The 14,524-nt window shown below is 38.4% G+C and overlaps 1 protein-coding gene across 1 annotated transcript in view; it reads right to left on the bottom strand.

Annotated features, from left to right (window-relative positions):
* Positions 1–4,755: 4,755 nt before the first annotated feature.
* LOC106928731 (synaptic vesicle glycoprotein 2C-like) overlaps positions 4,756–14,524 on the bottom strand; it is a 42,067-nt gene continuing 32,298 nt past the window's right edge. The window contains exons 10-13 of the mRNA XM_015005184.2: positions 10,314–10,447; positions 8,185–8,388; positions 7,889–8,048; positions 4,756–6,798 (exon numbers count right to left, since the gene is read on the bottom strand). Coding sequence (XP_014860670.1) covers positions 6,615–6,798; positions 7,889–8,048; positions 8,185–8,388; positions 10,314–10,447 — 682 coding nt within the window. The 3' untranslated portion in view covers positions 4,756–6,614. The remainder of the gene's footprint in view (positions 6,799–7,888; positions 8,049–8,184; positions 8,389–10,313; positions 10,448–14,524) is intronic.

Below are 14,524 nucleotides of genomic sequence, written 5' to 3'. Positions count from 1 at the left end.
TATTCACAAAAGTAATTTAATTATTTGCTTATTTGCATATTTTATCGTGCTTCAAATATTGGATGAAAAAGCTTTAAGTGGTTAAATGAAAAAATTTGCTAAATATGCCATTGTTTTTTTTTTTAATCAAATCAATCAATCAATTACTAAAATAATTGTTAGTTGCAGCCGTGGTTTCAGAGTGTTAAAAAGTGAATTTACTGTGTGTTCTGACTTTTCTAAAGCTTTTGGGATATGTCCGTTTGTGACCTGGTTTTCATGCTGTTTGTCTGTACATACTCTGGAGTTTTAGAGTCGTAACGCGACATGTGAAAACGGTCAGGAGTTGTAAATGCTTGTTCAGTTTAGGCCTGTTTCCTGACACAGCAGGAAGAATTTTTGAAATCGCAACAAAATACTTAAAGCAACATCCTTTTCAATGATGTTTGGTTTATGATTCTTCAAGTTCCCCTCCAAACTCTTAAAGTAAACAGTGATGTGTTTATTTCCTCAAAACTAACTTCTTTCTTGGCTCTATCAGGCTAGACATTTCTTGTCTCGCCTGTGGGCTGATATGTAATATTTGTAAACTTTTGCTATCAGTCTCTCACATATCTTCCTCTGATTTTAATAGAAATACTGTCAGATATTGACCTTTCTTTGCATTTCACGTGGTAGTATTCTCTGCATCATTTAATCTCTGACTAAGAAAACAAATTTTTTGGACTTCCTCAGCATGCTTCCTCACTCTGTGTTTCTGCACGTGCTGAACTTCTTTATCATATATACAACTAGAATCATCATAGTAAATTATCTTATTCAACACTGTGCAAGCACTCTGTCTGTGCTGATGAAAACTCACTTACCTCAGGATCCAAGATGCTTGAAAGATTGAAATGTTTGAAGCCAATCATTATCTGACCACTTTGAAGCTCAGTGGTTATTTTCTGGAAGTGACACTGAAAATCCATTCCTGGGTCATTCAATCCTTAAATCTATAAAGAAACCATTAAAATGCCCAAATGACAGTAATCCATGCAGTTTGCCTCTGAGAAATCCACATTCTTGATCTCGACACATCCACTTTGCATCTCTGTAACATGTTTCTCCAAGTGTGCAACAATAAAGTAAATCATGAGAAAGTAGCTTTAAATCTGTAGAACCCCTTCAAATAGTTCAACCCTTTCATCTACATGTAGTTTCTTTTCTTTACCATCATTTTTTTATTTCCTGAGGTTTGTACTGCACATTAGTTTTACTAAATCGTAATTTGCAGATAAACTGTTGTTGCTTAATGTTGTATAGTATTTTAAACGAAGCAGCCAAAGTCTATATGTGAAACAGTTTGGTGCCGCAGAGCAAAAGATGTCATGAAAATAGACTGCAGTGCTGTTCAAACACATTACTTTGCACAACAAGTTCTTTTAATGCCCGTCTCCTTGGTAGTTTGGCTTTGTGGGAAAAGAATGAGCATCTGTCACATGCCTCCCCTTTCTCTGACCAATCGACGGGTCAGTCTGAGGAGAATGGCTCTTATGTAAGTGGGACTAAAAGCACTGCTCAGAAGAATAAGAAACAATGTGTTTTTGCACTGTTACAGCATGTATGTGCTTCAGCTTTACATATGTGTACGGTTCATTACAGGGCAAGGCTTAGTTAAGGGCCTGCAGTCGGTCAGCCCAGCCAGGAATAAGACATTTCTCTATTTATGACTATTGTATTCTCTAAAACTGTCGTACATGTCTTCACCTCAAAACACAAAACCATTAATTACTGTTAAGCTCATGAATATGTTTTGGTTTGGTGAGTGTGATTCTAAATATGATAGAGCTATTCTAGTACGAAGCAGAACCAAAACTCGGCCTAACCAGACATGAGAGACTTCTCTTTAAGTGTAAGTAAAACATTTAGAAACACCTGAATATCTCACACAAGGGAAAGAAAATGTAGAGACTGTGAGAAAATGGTAGAAATTTGGCAAGAGGCAACTATATACACATTCTTATCATACTCTTCTTAGACTCTGGATTCCCAAATGATATATAAAATTCACATTAAATCTTTAAATTAAATTTTAGACCAACAACAGTTCAGTCATTTTTCTTCTTACCCATATTTGACATGATGTTCCATCTTGTTCATGAGGTGGCTTAACACAAGAAAATAGTTTTTCTGCCAAATGTTTTCTTTCCATTCAGCTAACTTAGAACAGCCAGCTAGCTTCCTTAGCAATGTCTCCTTGTACTAGCCCATAATAGTCAATAAACAACTTGGTAAAATAAAGAAAGAGGAATTGGTGCCACCTGGTGGTTTATTAGAAGAATGTAATAAAAAGCCTCACAACTCTTCAAATGAAACTCTTTATTCAGTTTGTTTTATCCACCTTTAACACCGCATTCTCTTTTCTTATCAAAATAAATCATATCAAGGACACGTAAATTGTTTTACACACAAATCCACACATTGTTCAACAGCAAAGGTCCTTCAATCTGGCGCTTGCCGTCTTTGTTGCTCAATTCCGGCAACACATTTCCGGCTCCCAAATGTTATAATTCATCTAACTAAAAACACTCTGGACTCAGATTTGAGCACCTCTGCTGGGTGAACAGTTTTGCGGGACGTACATTTTTAGCGCTAGCATGCGCTTTCACGCCTTCGTGAGCACCCGTCCACAACACATCTGACGGCACGCAGGAGCGGTACATTCATTAACCCGGGAAAATACGTCTCCTAACCCGCACAGAGGAACAACGAAGATACAGAAAAATGGCTGGAGAGCGAGGGGAGGGGGCACACACAACATGGAGACTTTAGTAACAAACATGCAGGATTTTTGTGAGACGTTTGTTCAGCACAAGTTGGAGCTGCAAGGGTTAAAGCGCTAAACGCGGTAAAGAGAAGTCTTTAAAACTGATAAAACATCTAAAGAAGAAAAACCGTCCGATTTACTAGGGCCATTATAGACGGAGGAGTACATTTACGGCAAAAAATTCAGAGAAAACTTTGAAAAGTCAAACATTTCTGAGTTTTTCTTTGCAACATTTGACTTGTGGACCTCACAAATTTCTGAGTGTTTTGATGGAAATATGCTCCTTTTTTTCTATCTACCATGACCCTGACATGCTGTAGTAGGATTTATTAATGATAAATAAACTATTTAGAATGAAAGCACTACCAAATTAGGAAATACATTGCGTTACTGAACATTTCCAGATATGATTGTTTATCCTTAAATCCCATTGCACAATCGAAGCTCTGTTAGCATAGCAGCAAGCATTACGTTCAGACGATGCTGTTGATTATTTTAGTTTACTCAAATGCCCTCCAGACAATAAAAATGGAGGTATCCTTCTAGAAAGAGTTCATTAGCAGCGTTTCAAATCGAGTTGTTACGGTTATCTAGAGGAAACTCCTGAAACTTCAAAAAACCATTTCTAAAATGATTTACTTGCTTGAGACTCGCAGAGCGTTGAGACATTTGCTCTGATTGCGCTGAGCTCTAAAAAAATTAGCACAACAGACTAAAACAGTCGGCTGTTTAGCATTGAGAGCTAACACCATAGACATGGCTTTTATTGTTGGTAAAGGATGCTAACTAAACCTTTTGTACAGTACACTTGAATGGTAAAAAAAATAAATAAGTAAATAAATAAATAGCGTCAGAACACTCACGCACAAACACGTTTGTTTTGCTATCTTTGTGGGGACTTTCCATTGACTTCCATTCATTTCTACAGCCTAAACCTTACCTTTACCCTTTTCCTAACCCTAACCATCACATACCTAACCCTAACCAACCAAAACTCAATTCATACCTTAGCCCTAACTCTGACCCCTGTCCCAAAAACAGGGTTTCTCCTCGTGGGGACCAGGCTCCGGTCCCCACGAGGAGCGATTGGTCCCCACAACATAGTATATGTCAGGAAAATCGTCCCCACAAGGTATTACAAACAAATGCACGCACGCACACACACACACACACACACACACACACACACACACACACACACACACACACACACACACACATCAATAAGGGACCAAAGGAAAAAAAAAAAGCAAGAAAGAGCAGCAAAGCGTCCAGCAGAGGTTTGGAAGAAGAGCTGGGCTAGACAGAGAGAGGCACAAGTTCAGAGAAAGGCTTTTGAGTTTTACAGGGAGCAGCAGCAAGGCAGAGGAGGTCAACACAGGACACAGAGGACCAAGAGACACCGTGAGCAAACCGACAGGAGAAAGATAGAAAGGAAGAGAAGCACAAGCTCAGACACCAACAGAAATGTCCTGTGGCGCAGATTCTTTACAGAAGAGCGAAGCCCTTCATGGCGAGCTTGACGCCGCGACACGTACAGAGACACGAAGAGAGGAAGAGACAGGAAGCATTCAGACAAAAAGGACTCTACTCCCAAAAGTCTCCACAGTAAAAAGCAGAAAATGTAAACTTTTTTTAATTATTATTATTTAGAAATGTAGCTGCAGAAGTTGCCAGTTTTGACTAATCTACTACTTTATTATTATTATTATTATTATTACCTTATGACCTTGTCAGTCTTGTAATTTGCGTCAAAAGGCTTGATGATCATCAACCTTTCATTATATGTTCATCACAAAATGTATGTAGAGCATATTTCCAGTTTCTAGCTGGTGACTAGACTCACGAAGCCCAAGAAGCCCGATGCCAAAAACTATGTCAGGTTGTTAGGAGGTTTTGGAGCTTGCCGTTGGATTTGCATAAAACATGAAAGGATTGTTTAATTCTCAACAACAACATACACCATGTTATTCAGCGTAAATATTAAATATTTTAATACATAAATAATTCCATCAGTACTCATAAAACAAAACAAAAGCAAATGAAGTAAAAATGGGAATGATTGTGAACCCTCACCCCCATAAATGTGTAAAAATAAGATGGCGTATTTGGGTCTTTACAAATAGAAAAAGCAAAGAAAATTTCTGCCCAAAAACTGAGAAATTTTTAGATGAATCAGTTTTCTAGAAATTTTCTAGAAACAATTTCTAAGATTCAAAAGTCAAACATCTGCAACTTTTGAAAATTTCCAAAAGTCGCATATTTTTGACTTTTCGAACTCAGTAATTTCCTTTTTTTTAAAAAAATACAATTTCTGAACTTAATCTACAGTCTACAACATAGTAAACCCCTTGAATTTCAGGTGTGTACTTTCTTTTAATCATAACTTCAGGTTGAATTTTCCAGGGTCTAGTTTTGATTTTTAATTTTTTTTCTCAAATCTGAGGGCATAATGTGCAATCCTAGAAAACAGCCACTGGGTGTCACAGTAGAGCAGCAGTCTGCTTTGCTACAGAAACAGTCAGTCACGGAGCTCCAGCAGTCAGTAAACACTTCAGCAGGCTGTAGAACATGGAGACATGTGGAAAAGACTCTCTTTTCGCCATACTGTAACGTTCACGTCTTTTCAAATGATGAGATGCTACATCAGTGCAAAATTATGAAAGCTCAATTTCTGCACAATGGAATTTACTCTAGAGGTTCCTCATAAAGGACTGCTTTGGAGAAGTTTTGTTATATTGATTTTATTTTGACCATAACATCTGCTCCTGCTATGACAAATAAATAATAAATTAATAATAAAACAGACAAGCTGTTAATGTAAAGGTTTTGTAAGAAGACTGACACTACTAGTCATCTCTTGTAATTCTTAATCTATCCAACTTCTAATAAATATTCTTTGGTTTGTTGATGAACATTTGCAATATTAATATAAAGGTGACTACTGATGTCATTGTAGGGTAATATATAAAAAATAAACTTAATATAATTCAACAATATGTGGAAAATAATTATTTAAAAAGTAACAAAATATATTAAACTAGTTTTTTAAAAAATGGTTCATTTCTGCCACATTTATTTCTGCTGACTTTTCAAAATCGACTGCACAACAGAAGTAGGTTCTGCCTTCCAAGGGGCGCATGCATGAATAATTCAAGAGACATAAAATAAGAGTACTATTCTCCAAAGCAGATTAACAGATCAACATAATATAAAAAGCCCAATGTTTGATGATTATGTTGTTTTGGTGATCGTTTGCAGCACTAGCTGAAAAGCCGTGTTGTTTCTCAAAGTGCAAACTCATTGACTAGGTCATAGAGCATGTAATTGTGTCTGTATATACTTTCTTTCTGAGCAGTACTGGAGGAGATATGAAAGGTTACTGAAGCTCCAAGCCTTTTGCAGCTTTTGTAGACACTTTTGTGGCTTGCATGTGTGAAAAAGCTTATAGCTAATGAGCTGCTGTTTCATTTCCACTCATGATAGATGAGACTTTTTTAAACACCAAAAGTTCTGGAAAAACATAAAACTGGCATCTGGTGCATCTGTAAGACAATTTTCCATACAAGCTTTCTCTGTACATCTACAGCTCTGTAAAACTGCATTAGACTCTTAACCAGGTATTTTACTCAGAATCAACTGAACAATCATCACCTGTAATGAATTTTGAGTTGTTGCGATTCTTAGCATTGTTTCTTTTAGATGAAATACATTTGGGCAATGGCAGCAATAACTGTTTCAGTGATATTTAAATAAGCAATAGCTGAAAACCAAGTGTTCAGTAGGCTGAGTAAAAACCTGGTAAACCCGTTTTCTTGGCCGGTGTTCACATGAGGACGTTGGAACGTGTGTCTGGTAGTCGGAGGCCCACCAGTCCGCCACCAACCAAAACAGCTGACGCCAGGAGAATAGGGATAGCCTTGGTGATGCCAACCAGGGAGCCAAAAATCAGGTTGCCAAGAACTGCTGCCAGCTTACATATGGCGTTACAGAAGCCAAATCCTGTGCCCCTGAAGATCAAGAGACAAACAAAGCAGTCAGCCAAGAACAGAATGTGTATCGTTAGCTACAATCAAAAAGGATCAGCTGTTCAGTTACTCACTTATACATAGTACCAGCTACTTACTGAGGACTTACGTAAGGGTAGCCAGTGTCTTTTGTTTTTCCAACATCACTTCAGTGTGACTGTATTTAATAATTATCTGTTGAGCATTAAGTTTCACTGTGTTGCTAGGAACAGCTGGCCATTCCTCCAGAAGAGCATTTGTGAGGACAGTGAGTAGAACAGACTGTCCTCTACTCTGTGATATTAGCTAGCCTAACACTCTGTGGCTGAACTGATGGGTTCTCAACTGGTTACACTTTGTTTTAATACCATGAGAGTTGAAGGTCACCAGCGACCAGAACTACCTATGAAGAGAATCTGAAATCTGAAAATATTTGAATTGGCTGTTTGCAAACGTCAAGTAGCATTGCACCAAGGTATTTCAGTTTGCAAAGCTGAATTAAAATGTTTTTTTGTTTTTTTTTTTCAAATATTTTAGACTTCTACTAAAAAAAATCCATGTCAGAATACAGGGTGGTGATGACAAAGTTTTACAAACCAGAATTGAAGCCATTAGCTTGATTCTTGTTTCCAATTAACACCTATGCCTTGGTTGGGGACAGAAAGTGTGTGGCTCAAAGACACATCAGTGCTTACGCCAGTCTCCATCTTCCACTGTAATGGACCAGAACAGCCTTTTACGTTCCTTCAACCACAGGTTATGAAACAAGTGCTTTGATTATCGTGTGTTATAACTGAGATAATCTGTTCAATAATCAGCCAGCAATCAGTCAACAACCCATTCTCCTCAGTTTTCCTGTCCTATTGTGACACTGGCTGGTGAACAGATATGGCCCAACGCTGCCCCAGTTTAATGGTCAGTGTGCAGATTTGTTGAATTTTCTCACATTTTCTCTTTTTTATGTCTTTCATATTGTCAATTTTGATATGCTGCTGTCAGTAAGTGAACCACTTGTACTTAAAATATACTAAACAAGGCCTGACACTCATTCATCAAGTCGTACTACCAAATTTAATTGAGTCGTGTAGCTCACCTCCTGTCTGTAGGGTACAACTCAGTGGTGACTACATCCAGGGAGTTCCACGCAGAGATACTGAGACCATTATAGAGACAGAGCATGAAGATCATCATGGACTCAGAGGTGCCGAACCAAAGGAAAAAGCAGCTGATCCCTGACAGCACCATGGAGCCTCCTGGAGGACCGCATATAGAACATCCTTTACAAATGGCCCACATTGTGGCACTGGGGGCCATTACAGATGCCTAGGCTGAAGTCCAGAGACCAATGGGTCATTTTTGCACAAAGGTCAGAGCAGATCCTGGACCTACCTAACATGCTGAGGCGTCCTATCTTGTCCATGAGAAGAGCAGAAACGATGTTCCCAGGCAACACGGCCAGCGTTCCCAGGAAGTTGACGAAGTAGACCCAGTAGGCGCTGTAATCATCGTCAAATGTCATCTGGCAGCCGGTCTTGTTGTGGTGGAAGGAGCTGTTGATCACTCTTGAATTTGTCAGCTTGGCATCATCTACGTCTGTAGAAAGCAGCAGAAATGTTCGGCTAAAAGGTCCATTGATTAAAATCAACATGAACTTCTGGCATTGAGTCCAGAAAAAATGCATTTCCACCAAGCTTAACGGTATATTAAAGGCGCACATTTTATACGTGTGAGTTTCTGAGGCAACTAAGGCCAACTAAGACCTTCCATTTCTTTTTTTTTTTAAATAAACCATTTTTAAAACTAAACTCAGTAAAAGATTCCCCAATTTCATAGAAAACACAGAATATAGGGAACCTTATAGACCATCCGTAATGTGTTGGTGTTTTCCCTCTCCTCATAATAAGAAGTGAAACAAACCTGCCTGCTGCAAAATTGCTCATTATAGTTCAGCAGCTGCTGTGCTGAGAAAACATTCCGAGTTCTCACCAAACACACACACATGCACACACACCGTCCTCCCGTTCGTTCTTATCCCGTCTCTCCTCATTTCGTCTTTTTTTTCTTCACCATTTTTCCAGACATATTGCTGGGAGCAATGAGACTTCATTTCCCAGAGGGCTTTACCGGCAAACTTGACATGGCCTCACTGTTTCCATGTTCAGCGCTTTCACAGAGTGCTGGAGGGAACTGTTTTTCCAGCATGCTGCTCCCACAAGGTCTGATTCAGCTCCGCTTCTCTCAGATCATTTCATGCCTCTGCTGCTTTCCTTTTGCTTCAAGTCCGGAGTTTTTGTGTGTGTGTGTGTGTGTGTGTGTGTGTGTTTCGCGAGCTTCTAAATGACTAGGCAGAACCTCAAATAACGGAGAAACTTTTATTTTGGTTACTTTCATGCAATTTAAGTGATGAATTAACAGGGATGTGTAATTTCTGTTGCCACTTTGAGACAAAAGTACAAGGTATGCAAACGATTAATCGACTTATATTACAATGAATTCCAATTGATTAACTAATACCTCTAAGGCCAGTCTTTGTCAAACTTTGTAAACAACTGTTTACATCCATGTGCTAAGTGCGACAGGACGCTGCATCCCACGCTGACTAACTGCATAGTAACACCCAAAATAAAGGAAAATTTCAAAATCTAGAACTATAACACAAAAAGGTGTCATCGTTTTAATTTCATTTATTTTGGTAGGGACAATGCACATTAATTCACGGCCAGAATTGGCCAGAAGGTTGTTTTTCATCTGTTGTCTGTAAACAATGAGCAGTGTCTTGATGAAACAAGCAAAGGTTATACAAAAGAGGCTAAAATTAGTCTGTATTGTCTGGAATTTGATTTGGGATGGTTTGGTTTCTTTCTTGTTTTTCCATCTTTTGATGATGTTTTCACTCTGCAATGTTTCAGTTTATGTTTATGCTGCTTTCATGTCTCCCTGAAGGAGAAGATACTGATGGGCCTGTCACGATCCTTTGCTAGACGATAAATTGTCCAAGGAGTTATTGCCATAAATGACAATATTGCTGATTTGAGACCTTTTTCAAGTAATGTAATGGCAATGGCAAAATAATGCAATAATTATTGATCATTTGCAAAGATCAATAAACTTAAAATTATAACAAACATTTAACACTGAAACTGGAAGACATTTTAGATATCCAAAATAAATAAACAAAACAACAGGAATAACAAGTAAAATTAATTATGAAATCTATGGAAACAAAATTGTCCTTCAAAAAAAAAAGGGCTCATTGAGACTGAAGACGTTTGTCATCCAATTTTGATAGAAAAAGAGAAAAGAAAAAAACGATGAATCATGCAAATGGAAATTATTGGGTTCGCTTTAATTTATCATGCAATAAATAGATTTATTGCTTATTGCGACAATAAGTATTAAACTCCAATCTGACCTCCCTGAGAAAAAAAACAAATCCAACATGCCAAATACAGCTTTCCCTAAGAGAAAGGTTAAACATCTCAGTTGAGTTACTGCACTTTAAAGAGTTACAGCCTCACCCGTGTTGTAAAAGAAAGAGTCCACGAAGGTGCAGTTTCTGAAGGAGGATCCCACTGAGGAAACATCCTCAAAATAGCAATTGATAAAAGACGAGTCTATAAATGTCACCGCCTTGAACTTCATGTTGAGAAACCTGCGAGGAGACAGAAAAAAACAGTAAAATCCATTAAAGCAGGAGTAAAAAAAAGAAAAAAAGAGGTATCTAACATTCTCCGGATGCCAGCCGGTGCTGATACAGAATTATTTCCCCTTGAAAAGAAGCGTGTTGGTGTCTCACTTGTATCACCGAAATGCAGAGTTGCTTTTTTTGCTAAATGCACAGACATCAAACACGGAGTTCTGAATAAATCGCTTCTGTGTAGTTGGAGTATTGAATTTCTAAAAGCTTACTTTTTAGACATCTAGACTGAAAGATACTATTTGATTTCCCTTTGGGATCAATAAAGTATTTTTGAATTTGAAATTGAAAGTTATAACAAATTTTGCTGGACGATATATTGCCCCGGCAATTATAATATTATTTTGAGACCATTTTCAAGTAATATATTGATAATGGCATAATAATGTAAATTCACCCTCTCAAAGACTAATACTCTTAACCCGGGAACTGGAAGGTGTTTTAAAATATCCAAAATTGAAGGGACATTTCAGTTGCTGTACGTTTTTGTTGGACAAGGAACTGAAACTTAAAGGTGAGTTCATGTTTGTGAAGATGAGAAACGTGTTCTGCCTTTTGATAAACTGCATAAAAACAATCATTTCCAGAACACAATCTGCGTGGAGGCTTCCCAGTGAAAGTTGGACTTTTAACTTCACCTTTAATCTGTGTTTCACTCAATGCTGCCTCTTCTGCTGCGGGTGCAGAAAACCGCATCATGACTTGTCAGTGGAACCAGAACAACAGATAGCAGCATTTCTCCAGTACAAGCATTTCTTTAAAGGCTCCACATTGAACACGTTGTCTTCATGTTCCTCCATCGCTCCACAGAAACAGTTTTTCTCCCTACTCATCGATCGACTTTAGCCCGTGACTCAGAGATAGCATAGCTTGTTGTGATGCTAACTGAGAACAGAAACTCCAGTACAATGGACTGCAGGAGTTTTTCCTACTCCTTTAACTTCCCCACGTTTTGTGAAGCAACAACCACAAAACATCAAATGCATCAAGAAAAAACTTTACAAAAAAAATGTAAATGAATTAAAGCTTGAAAAATGCATAAAGATCAAAGAGATGTGAATAATTTGATAAAACACTGGAGATGAACTCCATGTTCTCAACTTCCTAAAAAAAAAAATCGCCTAAGTTATTTTTTTTGACTACATGTAACTTTCATGTTTTCAGTGATTTAACTGTATGTCTAATATTTCAGGCATTGTTTCTACTAAAACATAAATTGTATCTTAGTTCTTTATTTAGTACGTCTTTAAATCTTTTTAATTTGATGTATTAGGATTTTTAAAAATCATTTTGTCATTTCTTCTTGAAGCAGATTTTCCAGTCTATATACAGCTTTTATTTGTTGCAACTGTTTTCCTTATTTTTATGTATGAAATCATATAAATGTCTGTATTTTATGTTTTTTTTTTAACTAATAACGAAGGTAAATTAGCATTTTGCTAAATCTGGTATATTTACAATATTCTACACCCGTTAATATGCATTGAACTTTTTAAATAAGTCAATATTTAAAAGCTTTTAATTATTTAATAATACAATCTGTTGCAAGCAGCGTTCCCCACCATGGTTATGTTGGTGCGGATTTACCCTGCAGCAGTGTTGTGTTCAAGACCACCTAACCCGAGACCAAGACAAGACCAAGACCAGAGTGTATCGAGACCGAGACAAGACCAAGACTTTTGGGGTCCGAGACCAAGTCAAGACCAAGACCGAGGGGAGTCGAGACCGAGTCAAGACCAAGACCAGCGGCCCGCGCTACATGACACAATAAAATGTAAAATATGATCGAAATTGCTTCTCAAAATAATCTGAAAGATCCATATTCCCATAAAAACACCTAGATATTAAATACTTAATATATTTTACCAATATTAAATATTCCATTTCTGTGCTAAAACGTGTGATGGTCTCGTGCCATCCCTAAAAACATAACGCCCTGGACATTTGCCCATATTGCTCATGTAAGAAACCACCACTGTTGCACCATTAAACATAGCAATTGAGGCAATGCCCTGACGGTAAATAACGCTCAACTATGAACACTGACCAAGGAGCAACAAGCAAGAAGTAACCAAACAGAAGGCGCTCATCGTGACTGTTCTCACCCTCTCTCCCGCTACATGAAGCCAGGTAATCTGACACCATGGCAGACATTACAGCTGCCACTTTGAACAAAAACAATCAAAGAGCAATGTGCATGCTCTGCGTGCTCTTTCATTTTTGTGTTTTAGTTATTTGTTAATTTAAATATTAACGTACATAATAAAATAAAATAATGATGCAGTGTACACAGAGCATTACAAGAACAAAGAACGGGTGTTCTGTCAGGTCAGATCGTCATACACTTAGCACAAACTCACGGTGTTCTGTCATACGTTGTCAGATAGTCGTACGCTTAGCTCAGACATGCATACGCTGTCATTACCATATGATTTTATTTAATCAGCAACATAGAATCATGACGTAGATCATCATACACTTGGTTATTAACAGTTGTATGGCATCCAGCTGCAGCCAGACCTGCTTTAAACACACTTTGAAACCATGACAACGCATGTATATCTATCTAGTTATCACATTATGTCATATTATAAACAATTTAATTCCTTATTTTCGTCATAACTTGTTGCGTATACTGACAACTACGCTGACGGTTGGACTTCTTAAGGCGCATGCGCTGGCATGGTACTCACTGCATGTATGCTATTCTGACAGCGTATGGCTATGTGATAGAACACCGGCTATATCTGTCAGACACGTCATTACCATAAGATTTCATTTAATCAACAACATAGAATCATGACGTAGATCGTCATACACTTTGTTATTAACAGTTGTATGGCATCCTGACTTAGCGGTTAAGTGAGTTTTACACGGGCGTGTGTTGTAGCTGACTCCAGCAGCAGCCAGACCCTGCTTTAAATACACTTTGAAACCATGACAACACATGTATATCTATATAGTTATAATTGAAAACAATTTAATGACTTATGTTCATCATAACTTGCTGCGTATGGTGAACTGACAACTCCTCTGACGGTCGGACTTCTTAATGCTTAATGCATGTATGCTAACCTGACAGCGTATGGCTATCTGATAGAACAACGGCTCTCAGTGAGTGACACTCCAGTCCTATCTAATAAGTAAAGAGCCGTGGAGAAGAATCAACTGTTTCTGAATGTCACCTCACTATATTGCAGACTTTTGGACATAGCGTTGTCCCATATATGCGACAAGTCAGTCTACACCTCCGCACAATAATTCAGCACAGTGAGTGATAACATTTTTCATCACAAATTCTTATGTGTCTCTGTACAGCTAGCTTTGCTAACATCACATTAACGGATCTTACCTTCTTTGAGCTACTTTTCTAAGTGACGAAAAAAGTTACATTGTCTCCACCGTCTGTGAAAGCGAAGCGCTGCTGAGTTAGCTGTGGCCATCGGATTTCTTACTATTTATGCAGCGCTAGTAGATTACTGACGATTAGACAAACATTTTCTGCCACTGAGAGGAAACCACTGTGCATGTCCTGGAGCGCCTTGCGCGAGTGAAAGGTGGGGAGGGGGGGGGGAGGGAGAGTAAAAGGTGAGGAGGGGAGGGGGGAGTAACAGAAACACTTAGTTGCTTGGATTTTAATCTGTGCGTTTTGCATCCACTGAAAACAAAGATGTTAACAAATAAACTGGACAGTATGTTGTATGTTTAGTGATATTTTCACAGTTGCGGTCTTGACTGGTCTTGAAATAAAATGCCGAGTCCTCAGAGCCCGAGACCGAGACAAGACCGAGACCAAATGCGGTCGAGTCCGAGACGAGACCGAGACCATCAGAAAATGGTCTTAAGACCGGTCTTAAGACCAAGACCAACTTCGAGTACCACAACACTGCCCTGCAGTATCACCTTCTCTCTGGCCTTTGTGTAAATGAACCTTGTGTTCAGGTGTGTGTGTGTGTGTGTGCGTGTGTGTGTGTGTGTGAGAGAGAGAGAGAAAGAGAGAGGGAAGAGGGCAGAGAAATGGACCGGGTGTGT

Source organism: Poecilia mexicana, unplaced genomic scaffold, assembly GCF_051168715.1.
Source record: "Poecilia mexicana isolate PSO_F unplaced genomic scaffold, ASM5116871v1 scaffold_12, whole genome shotgun sequence".
NCBI lineage: Eukaryota > Metazoa > Chordata > Actinopteri > Cyprinodontiformes > Poeciliidae > Poecilia > Poecilia mexicana.
Note: the sequence above shows the minus strand (reverse complement) of the source record. Positions and strands in the feature narration are given on the sequence as shown.